The following is a 23,221-nucleotide window of genomic DNA, read 5'->3' as shown; positions in this document are numbered from 1 at the left end:
GCCAGCCAAGGGGGCCAGGTACACGGTGTTTCCTCCGACACATTGGTGCGGCTGGCTTCCGGGTTGGAGGCGCGCTTTGTTAAGAAGCAGTACGGCTGGTTGGGTTGTGCTTCGGAGGACGCATGGCTTTCGACCTTCGTCTCTCCCGAACCCGTACGGGAGTTGTAGCAATGAGACAAGGTAGTAATTACTAGCGATTGGACACCACGAAAATTGGGGAGAAAATGGGATAAAATTTAAAAATAAAAAAAAGAAGATAAATTAATTAATTGAAACCTGGGTGGTTTTGTGGTTGATTATGTTTTCGGTACAGACAAACTGGAGCACAGGCCTGATTTATGTTCGCTAGATTAAGGTTATAGGCTTATTTCAAGTAGCATGCACAATTTAAGCATAAGTGGCATTTGAAAAATATGGACTTGCTGACATTTAAAAAACATTGACTTGCTTTTAGGAACAAATATGCAAACTGAGACAGGGGAAAGCCACAATTAAAACTTCCACTTCGCATGTACTGCACATTACTTTTTCCAACTACTGAAAGTTTTGTTCACTTTGCCAGTTGCTGACATCAAAGCTGCCATGAGACAATGGGCCACACGATCAAATGTTTCAATGTTGCAATGTATGTCCTGACATAGAATGCACTGCTCCGCTGCAGTGCGTAATGTGCCATATGGCCTAAATTAAATCGGGCAAGATGCACAGGCCACTTTCCATTTGTCATTTTATAAATGCATGACAGAACATTGTCGTTTAATTTTGTGAAGGCACAAATCGAGCAGGATAGTAGCTGTGCATAAACTGCGCCATGTTCGATCATTTTAATATTACCTGGTTTAAACTATCACAATGATTATCTGTCATTGGCAAAAACATACAAACAAACACTTGGTTGAAGTAAAACCGCAACCATGGGTTTGTATATTTCTACTGTCCATTGCCAGGTTAATACAAACAGTGTAATTATTCCCTCCGTAAGGCAATCAAACAGGCAACACGTCAGTAGAGAGAAAAAGTGGAGTCACAATTCAATGGCTCAGACACGAGACGTATGTGGCAGGGTCTACAAACAATCACAGACTACAAAGGGAAAACCAGCCACGTCACGGACATCGAAGTCTTGCTCCAGACAAGCTAAACACCTTCTTCGCCCGCTTTAATGATAGCACAGTGCCACTGATGTGGCCCGCTACCAAGGACTGCGGGCTCTCCTCTGTGGCAGACGTGAGTAAGACATTTAAGCGTGTTAACCCTCGCAAGGCTGCCGGCCCAGACGGCATCCCTTGCCGCGTCCTCAGAGCATGCGCAGACCAGCTGGCTAGAGTGTTTACGGACATATTGAATCTCTCCCTATCCCAGTCTGCTGTCCCCACTTGCTTCAAGATGTCCACCATTGTTCCTGTGACCAAGAAAGCAAAGGTAACTGAACTAAATTACTATCGCCCGTATCACTCACATCTGTCATCATGAAGTGCTTTGAGGCTGGTTAAGGATCATATAATCTCTACCTTACCTGACACCCTAGACATTTACATTTACATTTAAGTCATTTAGCAGACGCTCTTATCCAGAGCGACTTACAAATTGGTCCCACTTCTATTTGCATACTGCCCCAATAGATCCACAGATGATGCAATCGCCATGGCACTACACATTGCCCTATCCCTCTGGACAAGAGGAATAACTAGGTAAGAATGCTGTTCATTGACCATAGCTCAGCATTCAACACCATAGTACCCTCCAAGCTCATCATTAAGCTTGCCGTCCTGGGTCTGAATCCCGCCCTGTGCAAATCAGTCCTGGACTTCCTGATGGGCCGCTCCCCAAGTGGTGAAGGTAGGAAACAACACCTCCACTTCGCTGATCCTCAACACAGGGGCCCCACAAGGGTGCATGCTCAGCCCCCTCCTGTACTCCCTGTTCACCCATGACTGCATGGCCACGCACGCCTCCAACTCAATCATCAAGACGACACAACAGCAGTAGGCCTGATTACCAATAATGATGAGACAGCCTACAGGGAGGAGGTGAGGGCCCTGGGAGTGTGGTGCCAGGAAAATAACCTCTCACTCAATGTCAACAACACAAAGGAGCTGATCGTGGACTTCAGGAAAAAGCAGAGGGAGTACGCCCCTATCCACATCGACAGGACCGCAGTGGAGAAGGTGGAAAGCTTCAAGTTCCTCAGCGTACACATCACTGATAATCTGAAATGGTCCACCCACACAGACAGTGTGGTGAAGAAGACGCAACAGCACCTCTTCACCCTCAGGAGGCTGAAGAAGTTTGTCTTGGCCCTAAAACCCTCACAAACTTTTACAGGTGCACAATTGAGAGCATCCTGTCGGGCTGTATCACCGCCTGGTATGGCAACTACACCGCCCGCAACCGCAGGGCTCTCCAGAGGGTGATGCGTTCTGCCCAACGCATCAACGGGGGCAAACTACCTGCCCTCCAGGACACCTACAGCACCCAATGTCACAGGAAGGCCAAAAAGCTCATCAAGGATATCAACCGCCCGAGCCACGGCCTGTTCACCCCGCTATCATCCAGAAGGCGAGGTCAGTACAGGTGCATCAAAGCTCGAGAGACTGAAAAACAGCTTCTATCTTAAAGCCATCAGACTGGTAAATAGCCATCACTAGCCGGCTTCGACCCGGTTACGCAACCCTGCAACTTAGTGCCTGCTACCCGATATAAATAGACTTGGAATCACTGACCACTTTAATAATGGAACCCTAGTCACTTTAATAATGTTTACATACTGCTTTACCCATCACATATGTATACACTGTACTATATTCTACTTTTAGTCAATGCCACGCCGACATTGCTCCATCTAATATTTATAAATTTCTAAATTCATTCTTTTACTTTTCGATATGGGTGTATTGTTGTGAATCATTTTTAGATACTACTGCACTGTTAGATACTACTGCACTGATGGAGCTAGGAACACAAGTATTTCACTACACCCGCAATAACATCTGCTAAATATGTGTATGTGACCAAAACATTTTTTTATTATATAGCTGTCCCTCAGCGGTTTTGACTGAAAAAAATAATGAATGAAACCCAGCCATTCACAAATATAGGACGGACCTGCGCTACGATTGGTCCTTGAGCACTTCATGCATAATTAATGAGTTTAAGATACCCATTGGTTACTTACTTGAAGGACAATGCCAATGAGCCAATAAGCGTGTGCCTCTCTGTATAGCCTACTCGAGCCCCAGGGAAAACTAACCGTCCATTAACTATAGGCTCAGTCAAGTTTTGGGAGTCGGACGGACCTCATAAATTGATCACTAAGCGGAGACAGACGACGTTAGTGTCTTTTGTGGATTTTTTTATTGCATTCTTTCCATACTGTAACGGAATTGAAACACGCACAGGGTGAGTAATATATTAATTCTTTCTATTTTCATTTTGGCTGAATAGGCCTCTGTAGCGATATATTATATCCATAAGTTTACGAGTGCATGCAACAGCAAATTTAGATCTCTGCCATGGGCTAAAACGGATCGCCATCTTCTCCAAGAAAGCGTTTACTTTAGCAACCATTTTCTTTCGCTTTGTATTAAGTTGTGCCATGCACTATATTCCTGTTTTTAAATTGTGCTGTGTATTTGCGTGTACCTTTATCTGAGTCTGCATATTTAGTTTTCTTATCTCCGAGGTCGATCGGCTGTTTGTGATTTTATGAATGGAGAGGTCAGGTTTTTTCTCTATGTTCCACACGGATCGAGTTTCACTTCATTGACAAAAACAAGGGTTCCGTGAAGAGAGAGGGGGGTACTAGGGGTCTTGGGTAGGATGTTATTAATTTCCTATTAGCTGCAATTTGCTTTTATAAAATAGCTAAGATTTTTAGTAGGATGTTTTTTCAGTAACTATTTGAAACCAAAAGCGTTTTAATTGCATTAGTTTTTGTAGCTTATAGTATAATTATCAAGTGATTTGTCTTGCTTTTTTTGATTGCCGACAATGTCCCACTCCCGAGCTTTTACAGAAGTTATATGATCGAAGGCGTGAATTCCATTTAAATGGTAATTTTATTAGGCTATTATTCTAAATTGTGATCACCTATTTTGGAATAGATATGGGCCATTACCTAATGCTACTGTTTTCACAACTTGTCAAAATGTGCTTCATGGTGTACGCTATTGGACTCGCACATTGTATGCATTACTAAATGCATCTTTTCAATGGGTTGCTACTATATGTCGCTTTAATGATTGGCCAGCTATGCCTTTATTCGTCAGAATAAAGGAGGGTTAAAGTCTAGTGACTGACTCGTATAATTCTTGAGGAGGTTTAGAGCGCGAGAAGTATCCGTGTGGAATGGAAGGACATGTAGGCTAATGTTACTGTTTTCTATTCCCAGACTTTCTCTTTTTTTCACTGTAACGTGCTTTAGCGCACAATGCCCAGTGGACACGACAGCTGTACTACATTTTTATATTTAAAGGGCATCTAAAAAAAATGGTGAATGGTGACATGGTAAAGAGCCGTTTCCATTGGACTTTTATTTATAGACTGTTTTTATGTCTTGTCTAATACTGTTCTCCACTGTCTGAAGTTGTTTTGGGGTAAAACACTGTACAGTGACACTCGTCTGTGGTTCATACAACACATGGCCACCCAGTGCAGTATCCTCAAATAGGTATAGGGCTAAGACCCATCCTTGAAAGTTTTCCCAGCTCAGTCTTAGCTGATTATTATTGCAGTCTTGTAATCACCTGCACATACGGTTGGCTTTGCCTTATGTAAGAGTTACATAAGTCACACAACTACAGAGTGTATTTACATTGTGCATGCTCTTAACCAGCATGTTCACTTAAAAGCAAGCGGGGTGGGGGTTATTGTATGGGTGCTGATGATAGCTCGGTAGTAAGGTTTCAGCTTGCTTACAGGTCTGTCTATATGAGTGAAGGATAAACTAGGTGACTCCCAGAGTACTCAAGAGTTGTGATCTAAACATGTTTCTATGTTTCGTCCACAGTTGAACAGCTAGTACATAAGGTGACCCTCGTGCTATCGCTTTAAAGCGAATACCTTTTTCTGGGAACATTTGGAGACCCAGATAACATGGACCGATTCTACGACCAGCAAGTCCCATTTATGGTCCCACCCAATGTAAGAATGCTCCTCATGTCTGGTGATCTTCATAGAAATAGAATTACTAGAACCATTGATTTTGATGCTGGTTCTAGTTATTCTATTTCTATGGTTCTCTTTATCAATCCTAAGCATGGACATCATCATAAGCTCCAATTCAATATCTACATGTCCATACTACTTGGAATGCAGAATGTATTTGCCATGTATTATAAATGATATTCTAATGTGGATATTGGAAGAGAGCCATAGATCTAGGCTTGTCAACTTTCCAGCTAGAAGTGGATTGGATGGGACGTGGCGTTCAGTCTCAATCATCAGTCACACCAGAGCCATTTATATACATAAATGGCTCTGAGTGACACAGACAGCACTAACATGTTGGTTGTGTTTTCATCATTGCAGCAGAAATGTCATGTGGAGGAACCATACAGCAGACCAGTCATCGACAACAGGAAAAGGAAGTTTGTAGACACAGAACTCGCCCAGGACACGGAAGGTAATTGGACAACTTCATTCCCCTTTGTGACCTTGTCACAGCATATCCATTTTTTTTTAAATTTGGTATCTGTTGCAGACCTGTTCCAAGACCTCAGCCAGTTACAGGAGATTTGGATTGCAGAAGGTAAGTTATCTTGTACGTATACCACAGAGTTGATACTGAATGCTTCCTCTTCTGCTGAATTTATTTTGATGTATTCTGTTGCTCTCAGCATCACCTAACATCATTTGCCCTCTGGTAGACATTGGTTATGTTAATTAAAACTATCCATATCTGACGCCTTTGGACAAGTGTTACAATTCCTCTGAAGTAGCTGCCTTCTGTGCATGCAGAATAATAAGGCTACTATTTAGAAAATAAGGCTAAGTGTGAGATAATTGGTCAAATGTCTTGGGTGGTTAATTATATTCCCAACAGATGGTTAAGATGCATCGAGAAATTGGGCAGATTACCGATTAAACTAAGCTCATCACTTTAAATATTACGGTTTTCTTTCTGTGCACTCAAGTAGAGCAAAGTCCCATGAATGAGCCACTTTGCTGACTAAGAGAAAGCAATAATTGTTCTAGACTTATAACAACACTTCTTTAAACTCACCTTTTCATTTTTATTCAATTTCTTATTACACAGTTAACCTCTTTGGTCCACAACACCAGTAATACAAAGGTGAATTCATTAGGGACTAGTTCATTGTTTTGAGATTGTGACAACTATAGTCCCTGTTTTAAAGTGCTCAAGTAACGCCCAACTTAGTTCCCCCCCGGTGGGTTGAACAAAATAGCTTTGGCTCTTTTTGAATCAAGACACTAAGATGAGATTGACTGTTCCAATGTTGTTCACCTAGCAGGGGCCCAGTTAGTATCCACTTGTTTAACTCTCCTCTCTCTCCTTCCACAGCCCAGGTACCTGATGACGAACAGTTTGTCCCAGATTTCCAGTCGGATAGCTGTGAGTACTTGAGATGTATTATTTATACCAGGCTGGGATGTGGGATCCAGCCAGAGCCGTGTGTCTTCTGGATCTAGGTATCCATGCTGTTTTGAATCTCAGCCAACTTTGTCAAACGTCTGAGTATTCTGCAGACGTCAGAGACTGTGTCAAGTGCCCCCAAGCACACAATGTAGCTAGATCTGATCTTGGGACTATTGCTGTGCTTGACAACCTAGGCCTGCAGGATTAAACTGCTTCACTGAACGAGCCATTTGCCCTCAAAGTTTTACTCAGTTTGCTCTTGAAGTCTTTATTCTGCTACATTGACTGGGTTCATCATCTTTAAGATAACAACCCCTGACAAGATCTTGCTTGCTTGCCTTTTCTTTCTTGCTTTCATTCTGCCAGGTCCTGACTTCATTCTTTCCCTCAATCAACCCCCTTTCCTCTGGGAATAGACCCCCCCCCCCCCCCCCCCCCCCCCCCCCCCACACACATTTTTTGGGGGGTGTTATCAGGCGATTGGCATGGGGCATCACATGAGCCAAGCTCATCTGATTTCACACTTTCATGCACTCACACGCAGCTTCTGGAATGGGTCTACCCACCTTTATCCAAAAGAGTCCGTCCAGTCTTTCTCCCACCTCCTCTCCTAGAGTTTCTGTACAGCTCCACTTTCTCCCATTTGTCTGCAGTGTACAGAGCCTTTATATGGCAGCCAAGGGAAATATTTGAGTTATGTTCAATGGAGTGTATTTTACAGTTTGTTTTTGTCTGTGGCGGCAGAGACAGGACGTGGTTGCTCAGTCTTTGTTAGTGTATGGATCCTGATCTACATGGTAGCCTAGCGTGTTCTAATGTAATGATCGCTAAGCTGAGATGTTGCACTATATTATTGAGGTTGATGCAGTCACATCACGTGTGTTTAGATAGGGAGGCCCATGCTAGGGTGTGTAGTAGACTGTAGGACGACAGTTTGTTCACTGTGGTTTCTGCAGTATAGTTCTTGACATAGCTGTGCGTTTGTAAGCGTGCAGGATAATGAGTGTGCGTGCGGGATAATGTGTGTGCGTATGTGATTGGCAGCAACCCCTTTAGCCAGGCAGGGGGCCAGACTCTCACAGGCCTTCTATTCACCAGCTCCATGTGGCCCCTGCCGTGCCTGCAATCATCCGGCCGTCACATGGCAGCCAATGCGCTGCACACACATTCCTCCTGCATTGTACTGTACTGAGCCTTGCCCTCCCATCATCTCGACCCCCTGTCTAGAAGTGGGGGGAAAGTGCCCTAATCTCCCATTTTCCACCCATTATACAGTCTTTCTCTCCTGATGCATTACTGCATGTTGCCCTGCTCTGGGCTTCTATAGCATGCATATGCAGGGAGTTGGGCTCATGTGCCTATTGTTTCCCTCGCTCCTGTCCCTGGTCCATCAGCCCCAGGTTTAGGGTGATGCATCCAGCTCCTGATACTCCTCTCGCCCGGGTATCCAGTTTCACTACCCCATTATGTGGCGCCGGAAATGGGAGCCGATGTGAGACTGGAGATCTAGTGGGCTAATGGTTACAGTGAGGGGAGGAAAATCATTGAGTTACGGCCACACTGATTCATGGGTATTGACTGGGACTGCATCCCAAATGGCTCTATGGTCCCTGGTCAAAAGTAGTGCACTGAATAGGGTGCCATTCGGGACAAAGTGTGGGTAAATACTACAGTATATAATTTACAAATACCCTGCCCTCCTCCATATCGCAGTTTGTGCCATCCATAAGTGAGAAACCTACATGCCAAGTATAAACCAAATATTGTGTTACCTACAGGTTATAGAAAGAGCAGAAGCGCTGTACTATCCATTCAGACCCCAGTCCTACCTACTTACAGGTTATGGAAAATGTGCTCTTTTAGTATTTCTTCAGTTGGTTTCCTGAAGGAGAAATTCTCCACTTCCATGTCAAAGATAATAAAACAAAAACACTACATTTCTTGCTATAGTTTATACTACAGTATTTATACTATAGTGAACTGTAAATACTACAGTTCACTTAGTCTGCAAAAACACTACAGTGAATACTAATTTTTGTACCATATTACTTTTTTTATGTGGGGTCAGCTGTCATTAACATGTGACAAATGGTTAAGTGGCTCACAGTGCTGGTGGAAGGGAGAAGACAAGACAAGACACTGTCCAATGTCCATACCATTGAAAATGATCAACGAGGATATTGAATAAGCACTGATTATCTTCACTGTTTATGGGTTGAATTAGCTATAGCAGTGTTTGATGTGTTGCCCCTCGTCCTCTTTCTCTCCTCAGTGATGTTTCATGGCCCCCCACAAACCAAGATTAAACGGGAACTGAGTCCTTCCAAAGAGCTTTCTCCTTGTAGCCAGGACAGGAGTCTCATGCCATACGGAGAGAAGTGCCTTTACAGCTACAGGTGTGGACCGTTTATTTATTTATTTATTTATATATATATATATATATATACTGCTCAAAAAAATAAAGGGAACACTTAAACAACACAATGTAACTCCAAGTCAATCACACTTCTGTGAAATCAAACTGTCCACTTAGGAAGCAGCACTGACAATAAATTTCACATGCTGTTGTGCAAATGGAATAGACAAAAGGTGGAAATTATAGGCAATTAGCAAGACACCCCCCAAAACAGGAGTGATTCTGCAGGTGGTGACCACAGACCACTTCTCAGTTCCTATGCTTCCTGGCTGATGTTTTGGTCACTTTTGAATGCTGGCGGTGCTCTCACTCTAGTGGTAGCATGAGACGGAGTCTACAACCCACACAAGTGGCTCAGGTAGTGCAGTTCATCCAGGATGGCACATCAATGCGAACTGTGGCAAAAAGGTTTGCTGTGTCTGTCAGCGTAGTGTCCAGAGCATGCAGGCGCTACCAGGAGACAGGCCAGTACATCAGGAGACATGGAGGAGGCCGTAGGAGGGCAACAACCCAGCAGCAGGACCGCTACCTCCGCCTTTGTGCAAGGAGGTGCCCTGCCAGCGCCCTGCAAAATGACCTCCAGCAGGCCACAAATGTGCATGTGTCAGCATATGGTCTCACAAGGGGTCTGAGGTTCTCATCTCGGTACCTAATGGCAGTCAGGCTACCTCTGGCGAGCACATGGAGGGCTGTGCGGCCCCACAAAGAAATGCCACCCCACACCATGACTGACCCATCGCCAAACCGGTCATGCTGGAAGATGTTGCAGGCAGCAGAAGGTTCTCCACGGCGTCTCCAGACTCTGTCACGTCTGTCACATGTGCTCAGTGTGAACCTGCTTTCATCTGTGAAGAGCACAGGGCGCCAGTGGCGAATTTGCCAATCTTCGTGTTCTCTGGCAAATGCCAAACGTCCTGCACGGTGTTGGGCTGTAAGCACAACCCCCACCTGTGGACATCGGGCCCTCATTCCACCCTCATGGAGTCTGTTTCTGACTGTTTGAGCAGACACATGCACATTTGTGGCCTGCTGGAGGTCATTTTGCAGGGCTCTGGCAGTGCACCTCCTTGCACAGGCGGAGGTAGCGGTCCTGCTGCTGGGTTGTTGCCCTCCTACGGCCTCCTCCACGTCTCCTGATGTACTGGCCTGTCTCCTGGTAGCGCCTCCATGCTCTGGACACTACGCTGACAGACACAGCAAACCTTCTTGCCACAGCTCGCATTGATGTGCCATCCTGGATGAGCTGCACTACCTGAGCCACTTGTGGGTTGTAGACTCCGTCTCATGCTACCACTAGAGTGAAAGCACCGCCAGCATTCAAAAGTGACCAAAACATCACCACCATCAGGTCACCACCTGCAGAACCATTCCTTTATTGGGGGTGTCTTGCTAATTGCCTATAATTTCCACCTTTTGTCTATTCCATTATCACAACAGCATGTGAAATTTATTGTCAATCAGTGTTGCTTCCTAAGTGGACAGTTTGATTTCACAGAAGTGTGATTGACTTGGAGTTACATTGTGTTGTTTAAGTGTTCCCTTTATTTTTCTGAGCAGTATATATATATATATATATACACTTTATATATATATACACTTTATATATCCTTTCCCCACACCAACAAGACAAGAGTCCAGGATTATCACCATGCTGACCCAAGCCCTCTGTCTGTCTTTGTCTGTATCTCCTTCCCTCCACAGTGCCTATGAGAGGAAACCCGGTTTGGGCTACAAGCCATTGACCCCTCCCTCTACACCTGTGTCACTGTGCAGCTCTACCAACACCCCAGGGACACACCCACTCAGTGAGCAGACTCCTCCCCCTCAAATACCCAATCAGAACCAGGTGCTTGGGCCACATCCACTGCAGCATGGGCAGTCTGGCAACCAAGCAGTCGGCTCCGCCCACAGCCAGCAGAGGCCGCTCTCACTCCACAGCCAGAGCCCGCCCTTCGCAGTGCCCTGCCCACCCTCACACCTCAGTCAGGATGGTACCTACAGCCCTGAGCACAGGTGAGTGGTCCTGTCATGCTGCGCTGCAACAACTCACTAGGGTTGAGTGGCGGGAACCCGGTTACTGAGATTTACTGGGCTTCACCGCCCAAAACCACTCCCTTTTCCTGGGATAAATAACTGAAACCAGTGTATTATAATAAATTATTTATATTAACATCATGGTGTGAAATGGAACTGTTAAATTATATGCTATGTCTAAATCTGGCTTCCCTACTGCCTCTGCATGATGAATTGCCAACGCTCAGGGTGGGGACAGACCTCAGGGTGGGGACAGATACCCACCTGAGTATGGAGTACAGTTCACAATGCATGTAGACCTACAATATCATCTCATCATGGTAACTTTCTTTCTTGTGACAGGTAGGCTTACATTTGCTGCAGCATAGTCTATGCTACAGTAATATAAAGACTTGCTGTGTCTAATTTACCCATCTCCATCTGGCTTTTGGGTCATGTTTTTTAATTGTAAAGATATACCGTATCAGTCATAAGTTTGGACACCTCATTCAATGGTTTCTTTTCTTTTTACTATTTTCTACGTTGTAGAATAATAGTGAAGACATCAAAACTATGAAATAACACACATAGAATCATGTAATAACCAAAAGTGTTAAACAAATAAATATTTTAGATTCTTCAAAGTAGCCACCCTTTGCCTTGATGACTGCCAACACTGTGCAAAGCTTTCTCTCAACCAGTTTCACCTAGAATGCTTTTCCAACAGCCTTGGAGTTCCCACATGCTGAGCACTTGTTGGCTGCTTTTCCAGCACGCTGCGGTCCAACTTATCCCAAACCGGGCCTGTATATAGCCACGCTATTGTTATGTAATCTTATTGTTACTTTTTATTTTGCAAATATTCGTAACTCTATTTCTTGAACTGCATTATTGGTTAAGGGCTTGTAAGTAAGCATTTCACAGTAAGGTCTACACCTGTTGTATGTGGCGCATGTGATACAAAATTTGATTTGATATGCTTTTGAATGACACTTCTGTTTTTTTTAAATACCGGGTTACCCTGGAAAAAGGTGATTTATTGCCCCTGGTAAATATTCCGAATATGGAGATTAAACATCCGACATTGACCAACCGGTGAAGAACTCCATCCATGTGTTTACTAACATGTAAACTAATGAGCGTGTGTGTATATCTCTACTCTGTTGACTGCTCTAAATGTACACACCCATCTATCTCAAGGAGACATGAGCTCACATGTTTCCATTGCCCTGTGAGACACAATGTGCCATTTAAACACCAAGCTCAGTGGAGAGTGTCAGGCCTTGTGACCTTTCACTAATGCTGACTTTAGGGGTGGGGAAGTGCACTTATGATGAGGAAGGTCCACGGGTGGCAGGTCACTGGTAGTGTGACAGACTCCTCTTTTGGAGATTGTCTAAACCAGACCCCCGTGAGAATGACCCTCGTCCCCTTACACACCACCTGTGACAGGACTCCTGGTCGGATGTGTTGGAACGCAGGGCATGTCATCACCAGCCAGTAATGTGGAACCAATGTGCAGCCAGAAGCCATTGGCCGTGTCTCTGTGGTGTCCAGGCCAATGAGCTCCGTCTAGAAAAGGGAGTCTTACTGTCACTGGAGAATCTTTTTATATCTGCTAGCTAGTGACACCTGCCCCCAACATCTCATTTACAGAGTGTATTCACTGGCTTGATTGCAATAAGTGAGACAATTTGGCTCCTGAGTGGATTGTGTGTCCTGCGTCTTGGTCTAAAGCTGGAATTCTCAACAGTTCATCAATAGTTCAAGAGACTCTTACACTGTGTTTAAAAACAGTTTAATCACCAACAGTTTTCATTCACTCTAAATCAGTTTTAAGCAATGGTTTATCAATAACCATGAGTAGTTCATTTGAATATTTTAAACTTTCATTCAATCTCTGTTCAGTTTTTTTTCTTCTTCTATATCAACAGCTTTCATTAATAATCACCATCCAACCACCCTCTCCCATGTCTTCCTCCACCCCAGGTTCCAGAGGCAGATGTCGGAGCCGTGTCTCCCCTTCCCTCCCTCTGAGAGCCAGGCTCGCCCCCAGTTCCTGGCCCAGCAGCAGGCCCCCAGCCACAGCACCCTGCCCAGGGATGGGAGGCCTCCCTACCACCGCCAGATGTCTGAGCCCCTGGTCCCTGGTCTACATGGCTTCAAGCAAGAGCTGCTGGACCCCCGCTACACCGAGGAGGGTGTCCCCTCCATGGGCTCTCAGGCTGCCTTCCACCCCATGGCCATCAAGCAGGAGCCCCGGGACTTCTGCTTCGACTCTGGTGAGTGGCCGGCTACCTCAGGCTGCTCTGGCTCGGTCTGACCCAAGGCGGCTTGGGTCATAAGTTGTAGCTGACCCACGGGGTTCTCGTCGGGTTGAGGGTGTGAGTCTTGAGCACTCCTCTCAATGTATTAGGTTGGTGTAAGCACAAGTTTCCACCCTATTTCTTCCACCAGTCCTTTCCTTCCATAAAAGGACATGCGTATTTAGGAAAGGAGGATGGGTAAGCCGGACACAACCTTGGGGCTCTCTGATTATGGTTGCTGTCCTGGGAGAGTTAGTTAAAACCCCTCTTGCCTTGCACAGCGCTGTCAACACTCATAACACACATGACCGCGTGGCTCTTAAATCACTCTGCTCTCTGACCCTCAGGCCAGTAAACATGAATCTCTGAGCCCGGCTTAAGGCTCTGCCAAAAGGTAAATAGGTCCGTCAGGTTCAAGGAAACATACTTCACTAGTATAGGGCTACCTAGGATAGATTTGGGTCGCTACGCTGTGTTTAGAGGGAGCTAGTATGCAAGTATGAACTTTACTACCATTACATTGAAATTATTTCAAATTACGTATGCAGATTCACTTGCCAGATGCAGTTGTCTCCCATCCCAAAAGTCTTAGCTACACAATCCAACACTATTTACCTATAGGTAAGGTGGCAAAATAAGAACAATTCTGTGTAGCACCCCAGCTGTTGTCCCTCTTCTGCCACCAATGCCCACCTCTCCTTCCTTCCCTCTGCCCAGGCCAGCTTTGCACTGTCCCCCTCTCATTCTCCCTTTCAGCTTTGATTGAGAGGTCAGTGACGTAATGCTAAGCTTCTTACAGCCTATAAATACGTACATCAACAAAGGCTCACTGGCCCAGCCTCTGTCTCCCTCTCTCTCTCTCTCTGGATGGATTTGTGTATATAGGCATAGCCCATACGCTCATACTTAAACAGGTGCTGGGCTAATAAAGAATACTAGTAAAGAACAAGAAGGCCCGTACACTGTTAAAGCTCCCAATTCACTGCTTTTGACAATGATCCAAAACGGCTCTTCGTCAGGTCAAAACAGTGTCTACATCCCAAAATATACACATTTCACCTCGCATAACCATTATGGACATGACACATGGTGGGTGGAAAAACAAATGGATAAGCCACCATGGAGACCTATTGTGACCTCCATTGACTGAAAATATTCCTGCTTTTGTAGATTTTCTTTCTATAATGTACATTTTAAACAACTTTATAAAAAAGAAAATTGACATTCAGATTGAGGGAGGGGTGTGTCTTTAGCATGGACCTATACAGGAATTCCCAGTTGTGGAGACACCTCCCCCCCCCCATACCCCTAAAAAAGAGCCTCCCCATCAGCCAATAGTCGCATATGCAGGATATGTAGTACAGTGACCATGACAAACAAGCCGACTATCTGGATGAGCGTTTCAGACAGCGGGATTACCCAGAGGAATGACTGCGCGACGCAAGGGAACATTATGAAAATATGACCCAGGATGACAGCCTCACACCCAATCCTCCCCACTTGGTAAACCGTTCGACCACATCAAAACACTGGCACATCGAGCACTGATCCACAACTGGAAAAGACGTTTAAAGAGCCCCCGCGGGTAGTCTTCAGACGCGCCCCCAACATCAGGTCTTCCACCAGCACTACGTACTACCTTTTCTACACCATGTGCAGTAACTATAGAGGTGGCGGATGTACCCAGTGTAACTTTACCAACAAATGCACAATGTTCAATTGTTCAATCACCCGATTACGGGCAAGGCTATTAAAATTAAGGGCATCATTACGTGTTCCACAAATGTGATATACCTGATCAGGTATATCTGTGGTCTATGCTATTTAGGAAAAATTAAACGAGCTTTGAAAACTAGAATAGCAGAACACAGGAGTAATATCAGGAGTCAGGACCTTGAGGAACCCTGTGGCTGTGTATTTCATGGAGGCTCGTCACAACATTCGCTCTCTGAGACACATAGGTATCGAACATGTTAAGACTCCTAGGAGGGGGGGGATACTGATAATCAATTATTGAGAAGAGAATTGTATTGCATTCACTGTGTACCATTTCTCCTAGAGATCTGAACCAAGACCATTTCTTACATGATTTGTGTTGCCTTCCAGGTCACCTACCTGGTCATTTTGTAAATGTATGTATTTATTTTCTGGAACTACATGTACCCATCTCATTGATCTCAATATATGGACATGGCCACCATCATAAGGCTCTCCTGGTTGGGACAGCTCACCAGATAACGGATGTCTGAAATTGCACTGTATTCCCAATCTAGTGCATTTCTTTTGGGTTCTGGTCAAAATTGGTGCATTCTATATGGAATCCGTGCCATCTAAGACAACCAATGTGTTGCAATTGGATAGAGCATATTATGCTGTAGCAGGCTCAAACTTGAGTTGACAGTACTAGATTAAACTTTTTTTTTATTTTATTTTTTATTTCACCTTTATTTAACCAGGTAGGAATGTTGAGAACAAGTTCTCATTTACAACTGCGACCTGGCCAAGATAAAGCAAAGCAGTTCGACACATATAACAGAGTTACACATGGAGTAAAACAAACATACAGTAGAAAAATAAGTCTATTTACAATGTGAGCAAATGAGGTGAGAAGGGAGGTAAAGGCAATAAATAGGCCATGGTGGCAAAGTAAATACAATATAGCAATTAAAACACTGGAATGGTACAATTGACAGATGAGTGTGCAAAGTAGAAATACTGGGGTGCAAAGGAGCTAAATAAATAAATACAGTAGGGGAAGAGGTAGTTGTTTGGGCTATTTATAGATGGGCTATGTACAGGTGCAGTGATCTGTGAGCTGCTCTGACAGCTGGTGCTTAAAGCTAGTGAGGGAGATAAGTGTTTCCAGTTTCAGATTTTTGTAGTTCGTTCCAGTCAAAGGCAGCAGAGAACTGGAAGGAGAGGCGGCCAAAGGAGGAATTGGCTTTGGGGGTGACAAGTGAGATATACCTGCTGGAACGCGTGCTGGTATGGTGAGCAGAGGCGGGACTTTACCTAGCAGGGTCTTGTAGATGACCTGAAGCCAGTGGGTTTGGCGACGAGTATGAAGCGAGGGCCAGCCAACGAGAGCGTACAGGTCGCAGTGGTGGGTAGTATATTGGGCTTTGGTGACAAATGGATGGCACTGTGATAGACTGCATCAAATTTATTGAGTAAGGTATTGGAGGCTATTTTGTAAATGACATCGCCGAAGTCGAGGATCGGTAAGATGGTCAGTTTTACGAGGGTATGTTTGGCAGCATGGGTGAAGGATGCTTTGTTGTGAAATAGGAAGCCAATTCTAGATTTAATTTTGGATTGGAGATGTTTGTGAGTCTGGAAGGAGAGTTTACAGTCTAATCAGACACCTAGGTATTTGTAGTTGTCCACATATTCTAAGTCAGAACCGTCCAGAGTAATGATGCTGGATGGGCGGGCAGGTGCAGGCAGCGATTGGTTGAAGAGCATGCATTTAGTTTTACTTGTATTTAAGAGCAGTTGGCGGCCACGGAAGGAGAGTTGTATGGCATTGGAGCTCGTCTGGAGGTTAGTTAACAGTGTCCAAAGAAGGGCCAGAAGTATACAGAATGGTGTTGTCTGCGTAGAGGTGGATCAGAGACTCACCAGCAGCAAGAGCGACATCATTGATGTATACAGAGAAGAGAGTCGGTCCAAGAATTGAACCCTGTGGCACCACCATAGAGACTGCCGGAGGCCCGGACAACAGGCCCTCAGATTTGACACACTGAACTCTGTCGGAGAAGTAGTTGGTGAACCAGGCGAGGCAATCATTTGAGAAACCAAGGCTATCGAGTCTGCTGATGAGGATGTGGCGATTGACAGAATCGAAAGCCGTTGCCAGGTCAATGAATACGGCTGCACAGTATTGTTTCTTATCGATGGCGGTTAAGATATCGTTTAGGACCTTGAGCGTGGCTGAGGTGCACCCACGACCAGCTCTGAAACCAGATTGCATAGCGGAGAAGATACGGTGGGATTCGAAATGGTCGGTGATCTGTTTGTTAACTTGGTTTTCGAAGACCTTAGGAAGGCAGGGTAGGATAGATATAGGTCTGTAGCAGTTTGGGTTAAGAGTGTCCCCCCCTTTGAAGAGGGGGTTGACCGCAGCTGCTTTCCAATCTTTGGGAATCTGACGACACGAAAGAGGTTGAACAGGCTAGTAATAGTGGTTGCAACAATTTCGGCAGATAATTTTAGAAAGAAAGGGTCCAGATTGTCTAGCCCGACTGATTTGTGGGGGTCCAGATTTTGCAGCTCTTTCAGAACATCAGCTGATTGGATTTGGGAGAAGGAGAAATGTGGAAGAGTTGGGCGAGTTGCTGTGGGGGGTGCAGTGCTGTTGACCGGGGTAGGGGTAGCCAGGTGGAAGCATGGCCAGCCGTAGAAAAATGCTTATTGAAATTCTCAATTATAGTGGATTTATCGGTGGTGACAGTTTCCTATCACGCTTTGTAGAAATGGCCCTGAAGTGTAATAAAGATCTGCTCCTCAGCAGAGGACAGTAAATGTAGGAACACTTCACTTCCGCCACAGTAGTTAAAGGGGGCGGGGCTTGATTGTCGTGATTTAATATCTGAAAGCCCAACCCGTCTTAATGCCGCTGGGTAATCCTATTTGGGAGCTCAGTGGACATGCGAGGCCTGTTGCGTGCTGCGTAGTGTGCTCTGATCAGGGCTTAGCCCGCTCCAACAGATGTGGTGGGATAGCTAGTGGACATTTACAGCCCAGCTGTTTGGTTGCTAGGTCAAAGCCAGTTGTGTAAGAGGAGGAAGTGCTGCAGCAGCAGGTAGAACAGTAAAGTAAAGCTTTTTTTCCCACACTGTTCATCCTCATGTCACCAACCACGTGAATGGGTGGGACCACAAAGGCAACTTGAATAGTTTGCGCCACAATTCGAACAGAAACCGAACATATCCCAGCGACACACATATATACAAGCAGTATCCATTTACTGTAAGAGCTCCCTTTACTAGTAAATATGTATGATCTCTCTTTACTAGCCTGCGACCAGGGCAGCGGCCAAATATACTCATGGCAGAGGTTTTTGTTGTTTAGTGTGTGTGTGTATATGGGAATGGAAAGAGGCAGTCAGTGTAACCTGTCTTCTCCCCTATCTCTCTGTTACAGAAGTGCCTATCTGTCAGTCTACATTTGGAAGAGCAGGGACCTTCTACCAAAACAACCATGAAAGTAAGTTATTGTAACCGTTCTCCCGTCTTAGCAGAGGAGGGTTTCAAGTTTATTTAACATGTGATAAAAACATTGTAAATCGTATTTATTAGAGCGCTTGCAATAAAAACATTACTAGGAAGGTGTGTGTGAATAGCAGCTAATAAAACAAGGGAAACTCTCTCAAAGCCTTGGTAGCCGTTGACCCTGTTGGGACATATTTCCCTGTTAAAGTGCTGCATGGTTGGGTAATAGGGCAGGCTGGATGGTAGAGCTCAACATTAGAATGATGTCTCTCGGGATGTTGCATCTATCAACGAGTCCTGTTTAGGTTTTCACTGTGAGCATTTCAACACCGCTCCGCAGCACTGCATGATATTAGCTCAACAGAATTTTCCACTCTTGGGAGGCTGCCCGGCTATATTGCTTTGTGAGCAGTTTAGTCCCCCTAGAACATTAGTAGCTGGCTTCCACAGCAAAATGGAGGCCGTATTCCCACGCCCTAGCTAATATCTCTCTCATATTACAGGTTTCTCCTTCAGAGAGCTTCACCTGTACTATGACGATACCTGTGTGGTTCCTGACAGACTTGAAGGTAAAAAAATATATACTTTCACACCCCTGGATCCTGTCCTTGGGCGAGAGCCTTTTGCTGGCCTGTTCTTCTGGATGGGAGAGCCTTTTGCTGGCCTGTTCTTCTGGATGGGAGAGCCTTTTGCTGGCCTGTTCTTCTGGATGCGAGAGCCTTTTGCTGGCCTGTTCTTCTGGATGGGAGAGCCTTTTGCGCAGCATGAGCTTCATTCCACCCTGGGGGGGGGGGGCTTTACACGCAGCACATGGAGGACTCTCTCTGTTCCACTGCTGGCAGCATTTGAAAGGACAGGATTTATTAGGATGTCTGTTGCATCACTGACTAAAGAAGAAGAACTGTAGAAAGTCTCCTTTGAGCAGCTGAGATGACAGGCAGGTGTAAAATGAGCAGCCTGCTCCACTTCACTGTCTCACCAGCCTGTAGCTGACTGTGGTGGAGTAGAGTTCTCACAGATACATATCTTCCCCCTCTTCACAGGGAAGGTCAAGCAAGAGCCCTCAGTGTACCGTGACTGCCCTCCATACCAGCGTCGCGGCTCTCTGCAGCTCTGGCAGTTCCTGGTCACCCTATTGGACGACCCGGCCAACGGTCACTTCATCGCCTGGACAGGCCGGGGCATGGAGTTCAAACTAATAGAGCCTGAAGAGGTCCGTTGGGAAGATGTTTTGTTTAAATCTGATTTTTATTGTAATGTTACATTGATAAACATGGGCGATTTGTTTTGTTTTTTTGAGCTAATCTTCTACAATGACTTAAGAGGTCTGGTCTGTGCCCTGGTCCTAGTAATAGTTCAGACTATTAAAAGCTAGCGTACTCAACTTTTTTTGTCTTTTTTTAGATGTTCAATCAGGCATTGTGACTGACAGTATTTTCTGTCTTGTCTTCAGGTGGCTCGCCGCTGGGGCATCCAGAAGAACAGGCCAGCCATGAACTATGACAAGCTGAGTCGTTCTCTGCGCTACTACTACGAGAAGGGCATCATGCAGAAGGTAAAGGCAGGTTCACCCTTTCTATCCTTCCCCATTTCTACTTAGCAACAGCATTAAGCTGCCTTTGGAGCAAGCTAGCTATTGGCTTACTTGAATAAACCTTGGAGGGGTGATGCTGCAGTTCCGCAGGGTCTAACCATAGTTACGTATAATATGTTAACTATTGTGTTATATTTAATTCTGTGGGTCAAACTAACTTGTTCTCCTCTGATTGTTCTATTGCAGGTGGCTGGTGAAAGGTATGTGTACAAGTTTGTGTGTGACCCTGAGGCCCTGTTCTCCATGGCCTTCCCTGACAACCAAAGGCCCAACCTGAAGGCCGACCCAGACAGTCTGCCCTGCGGTCAGGTAGACGACGACACCCTGCCTCTCACCCACTACGACAAGAACACCCCTTACCTGGTGGACTCTGGGGAGCAGTGTGTAGGAGGCCTACCCTTCCCTGATGGCTACGGCTACTGACACGTACTTCCCCTACTACTAAACCCGACCCAGAGATCAAACGGCTGAGGCTGAGCAAAAAACTATCAAACCTGAAACCTCCCTCCTCTTACCGCTAAATTACTCCTCCGATCTTACAGATTAATTTAACCCTCCCTCCCCCTGAAAACGACTGAGGAGAAACCTGCACCAACCACCTTCTCTGGCATCATCTACTGTACCAAGAGAGGGGGGCCGTGGAAGTGCGGAATGGACTCCAGTGGTTCCGCCGACTTAAGGCGAGGTGGCGTTGTTGTTGCAATGGAGACCGAGAGGACGTGATGGAGGGCCAGGGGCTGCATTATGATGACAACATGCCGGAGGACTGTCAGATAGGTCTCTGCGCAGACTGCAAGAATTGTAACAATTCTGATTGACAATCTGCTTTTTCTAAGAGTATAATAAGTATCTTAAAAGTTAATTCTGACAAAATATATAAATGCAGCACTATTCTATAGTTGCCTTTTTTGTCCCCCATAATTATATATTTTCTGCCACATATGAACAATAAGATCTGTGTAAGCAAGGACTTTAATTTGCAAAAAACTCCAGACCTATTTGTTTCTGTAGGCTTAAAGGTTAGTCTAGAAATGTCTGTTGGTATGCTGGCTTTTCTACAGTTGGTTAAAGATTTAGACCTAGTAGTGCTCTAACCCACTGGGACATTCTATGGTTTCAGATTAGATGGATTCCTCCAACCAGAGGCCTACGTTTTGTTTGTTTAATGCCGGCCTGGCTGTGTTTTTATCCAGTGTAATTATTTAATGTTTGTTCTGCTGGGTTACCTGTGAGTGCCCTATTAGCGTGAAGCTCCAGGCTCTGAGCTGTGGCTACATCTGAAACGACACTATTCACTATATATAGAGCACTACTTTACAAAGCCACCAGTCTATGGTCAAAAGAATTGCAGTATAAAGGAAATGGGGTGAATGTTGGATGCGGACTCTGGGCCATCAGACATTCTCCGTTATAGTGACACTCCACACCATTTCTTTTTTTCATAAACTCACTCCTTATATTGCCTCAGTTGTAACTGACTAATCAGGGCTCCACCTTAAAATAAAAAAAAATAGGTCCTGCAGGAATATTTTTAAAGAGATTTTGAATTAGAAATGCCTAAAGTTATTATTAAAAAGGTCAAATCTTAATTTATTTTATTGGGTGCTTGATGTTTCCTCAGCAGTGAGTGTACTATATTTCTCAGATGCACAAGGATGGCATTGTTCAGGACTTTGCATGCGAAGGGGTGAAATTCTACACCGTTCCCTGGACTCCTTTCTGCCAATCACAGATTGTCAACAAGAGACTTCTGCTTCTCTTTGCATGACGGTGTATTCAAACAAATAAACTGTCCACTAACATATCGCTTTACTCTACTCTGGACAAAGAAGCAGATTGTGAAACTTCTCTGCATTTTGTTCATGTTTTGTTTCTTAAATGGGGAAAAATACAAACTTATATAAATATATATTTTTGCTAAGTCTGCAACTGTTTTGATTTTACTGTATAAGCCTGTATAGTTCTGCCTATAACAACGTATGCATCTTAAAAAAAATATTAAAAATCAGGATCCCTGTGACTCGACTATTACTGCAGACAGTTTGCTTTAGAGGCTGTTTTTGGTGAATGAAAAGGTGAAGCACAATAATATTGTCTTAATTATAAAGGGGTATTATAACTGGGGTTCATACAGTGTGTCTGCATCCCAAATGACACACTACTACCTATATAGTGAACTACTTTTTGACCGGAGCCCTATTGGCCCTGGTCAAAAGTATACTATATACATTGAGTTTACAAAACATTAAGAACACCTTCCTAATATTGAGTTGCACCCTTCACAAGGTGTCAAGTGTTCCCCAGGAATACTGGCCCATGTTGACGCCAATGCTTCCCACAGTTGTGTCAAGTTGTCTGGATATCCTTTAGGTGGTGACCCATTCTTGCTACACACAGGAAACTGTTGATTGTGAAAAAGAACTAACGCCGCAGTTGACAAACCGGTGCGCCTGGCACCTACTATACCCCGTTCAAAAGCACTTCAATATTTTGTCTTGCCCATTCACCCACTGACTGGCACATACACAATCCATGTCTCAATTGTTTAAAAAGGTTGAAGGATTTTTAAGCCGTTTCTCCCCTTCACCGGGGCGGCAGGTAGCCTAGTGGTTAGAGCGTTGAACTTGTAACCGAAAGGTTGCTAGATCGAATCCCTGAGCTGACAAGGTAAAAACCTGGCGTTCTGCCCCTGAATAAGGCAGTTAACCCACTGTTCCTAGGCTGTCATTGAAAATAAGAATTTGTTCTTAACTGACTTGCTGACTTAAGTTTAAAAAACAAATCTACACTGATTTTGAAGTGGATTTAACACGTGATATCAATAAGAGATCATAGCTTTCACCTGGTCAGTCTGTCATGAGGTATTCATAATGTTTTGTACATTCAGTGATATAGTGAAAAGGGTGTCATTTCAGATGAAGATATGTGTGTATCCACCTATAGTCTTTTCCCCTGACCTGACCAAGGGTTGTCTGCACTTGTATAGGCTTCACCTTCTCTCCCTCTTCACAATGTGTACCTTACTTACACTGAGTTTATAATGATCTGTACTGGGTACAATAAAATGTCCTTTCTGCTTCA

At 44.8% G+C, this 23,221-nt stretch overlaps 1 protein-coding gene across 4 annotated transcripts; it reads left to right on the top strand.

The window, feature by feature from the left end:
• The first annotated feature begins 3,165 nt into the window (after positions 1–3,165).
• On the top strand, positions 3,166–23,221 carry LOC129821120 (ETS translocation variant 5-like). 4 transcript variants are annotated; one of them, XM_055878434.1, is made up of 13 exons: positions 3,166–3,399; positions 5,009–5,142; positions 5,530–5,623; positions 5,702–5,761; positions 6,524–6,574; positions 8,871–8,994; positions 10,716–11,027; positions 13,017–13,309; positions 18,479–18,541; positions 19,050–19,115; positions 19,590–19,759; positions 20,000–20,107; positions 20,327–23,221. In XM_055878434.1, the coding sequence occupies exons 2-13, from the start codon at positions 5,095–5,097 to the stop codon at positions 20,561–20,563; spliced, it is 1,626 nt and encodes a 541-aa protein (XP_055734409.1). In that variant the 5' UTR covers positions 3,166–3,399; positions 5,009–5,094; the 3' UTR covers positions 20,564–23,221. The 4 variants fall into 4 exon arrangements, with proteins under 4 accessions (XP_055734409.1, XP_055734411.1, XP_055734410.1 ...); XM_055878436.1 differs by having other exon boundaries at positions 3,176–3,399; positions 5,702–5,749; XM_055878435.1 differs by having other exon boundaries at positions 3,181–3,399; positions 20,000–20,101.

Source organism: Salvelinus fontinalis, chromosome 23 (assembly GCF_029448725.1).
Source record: "Salvelinus fontinalis isolate EN_2023a chromosome 23, ASM2944872v1, whole genome shotgun sequence".
In the NCBI taxonomy this organism is placed as follows: Eukaryota; Metazoa; Chordata; class Actinopteri; order Salmoniformes; family Salmonidae; genus Salvelinus; species Salvelinus fontinalis.
The sequence above is the reverse complement of the archived record's forward strand: the minus strand, read 5'-3'. Positions and strand labels throughout refer to the sequence as shown.

Coding starts and splice junctions, on each gene's coding strand:
- LOC129821120 (XM_055878434.1), top strand. CDS start 5,095: ATGGACCGATTCTACGACCAGCAAGTCCCATTTATGGTCCCACCCAAT. Junction 18,542..19,049: donor CTACCAAAACAACCATGAAA/GTAAGTTATTGT, acceptor CTCATATTACAG/GTTTCTCCTTCAGAGAGCTT. Junction 19,760..19,999: donor AACTAATAGAGCCTGAAGAG/GTCCGTTGGGAA, acceptor TCTTGTCTTCAG/GTGGCTCGCCGCTGGGGCAT.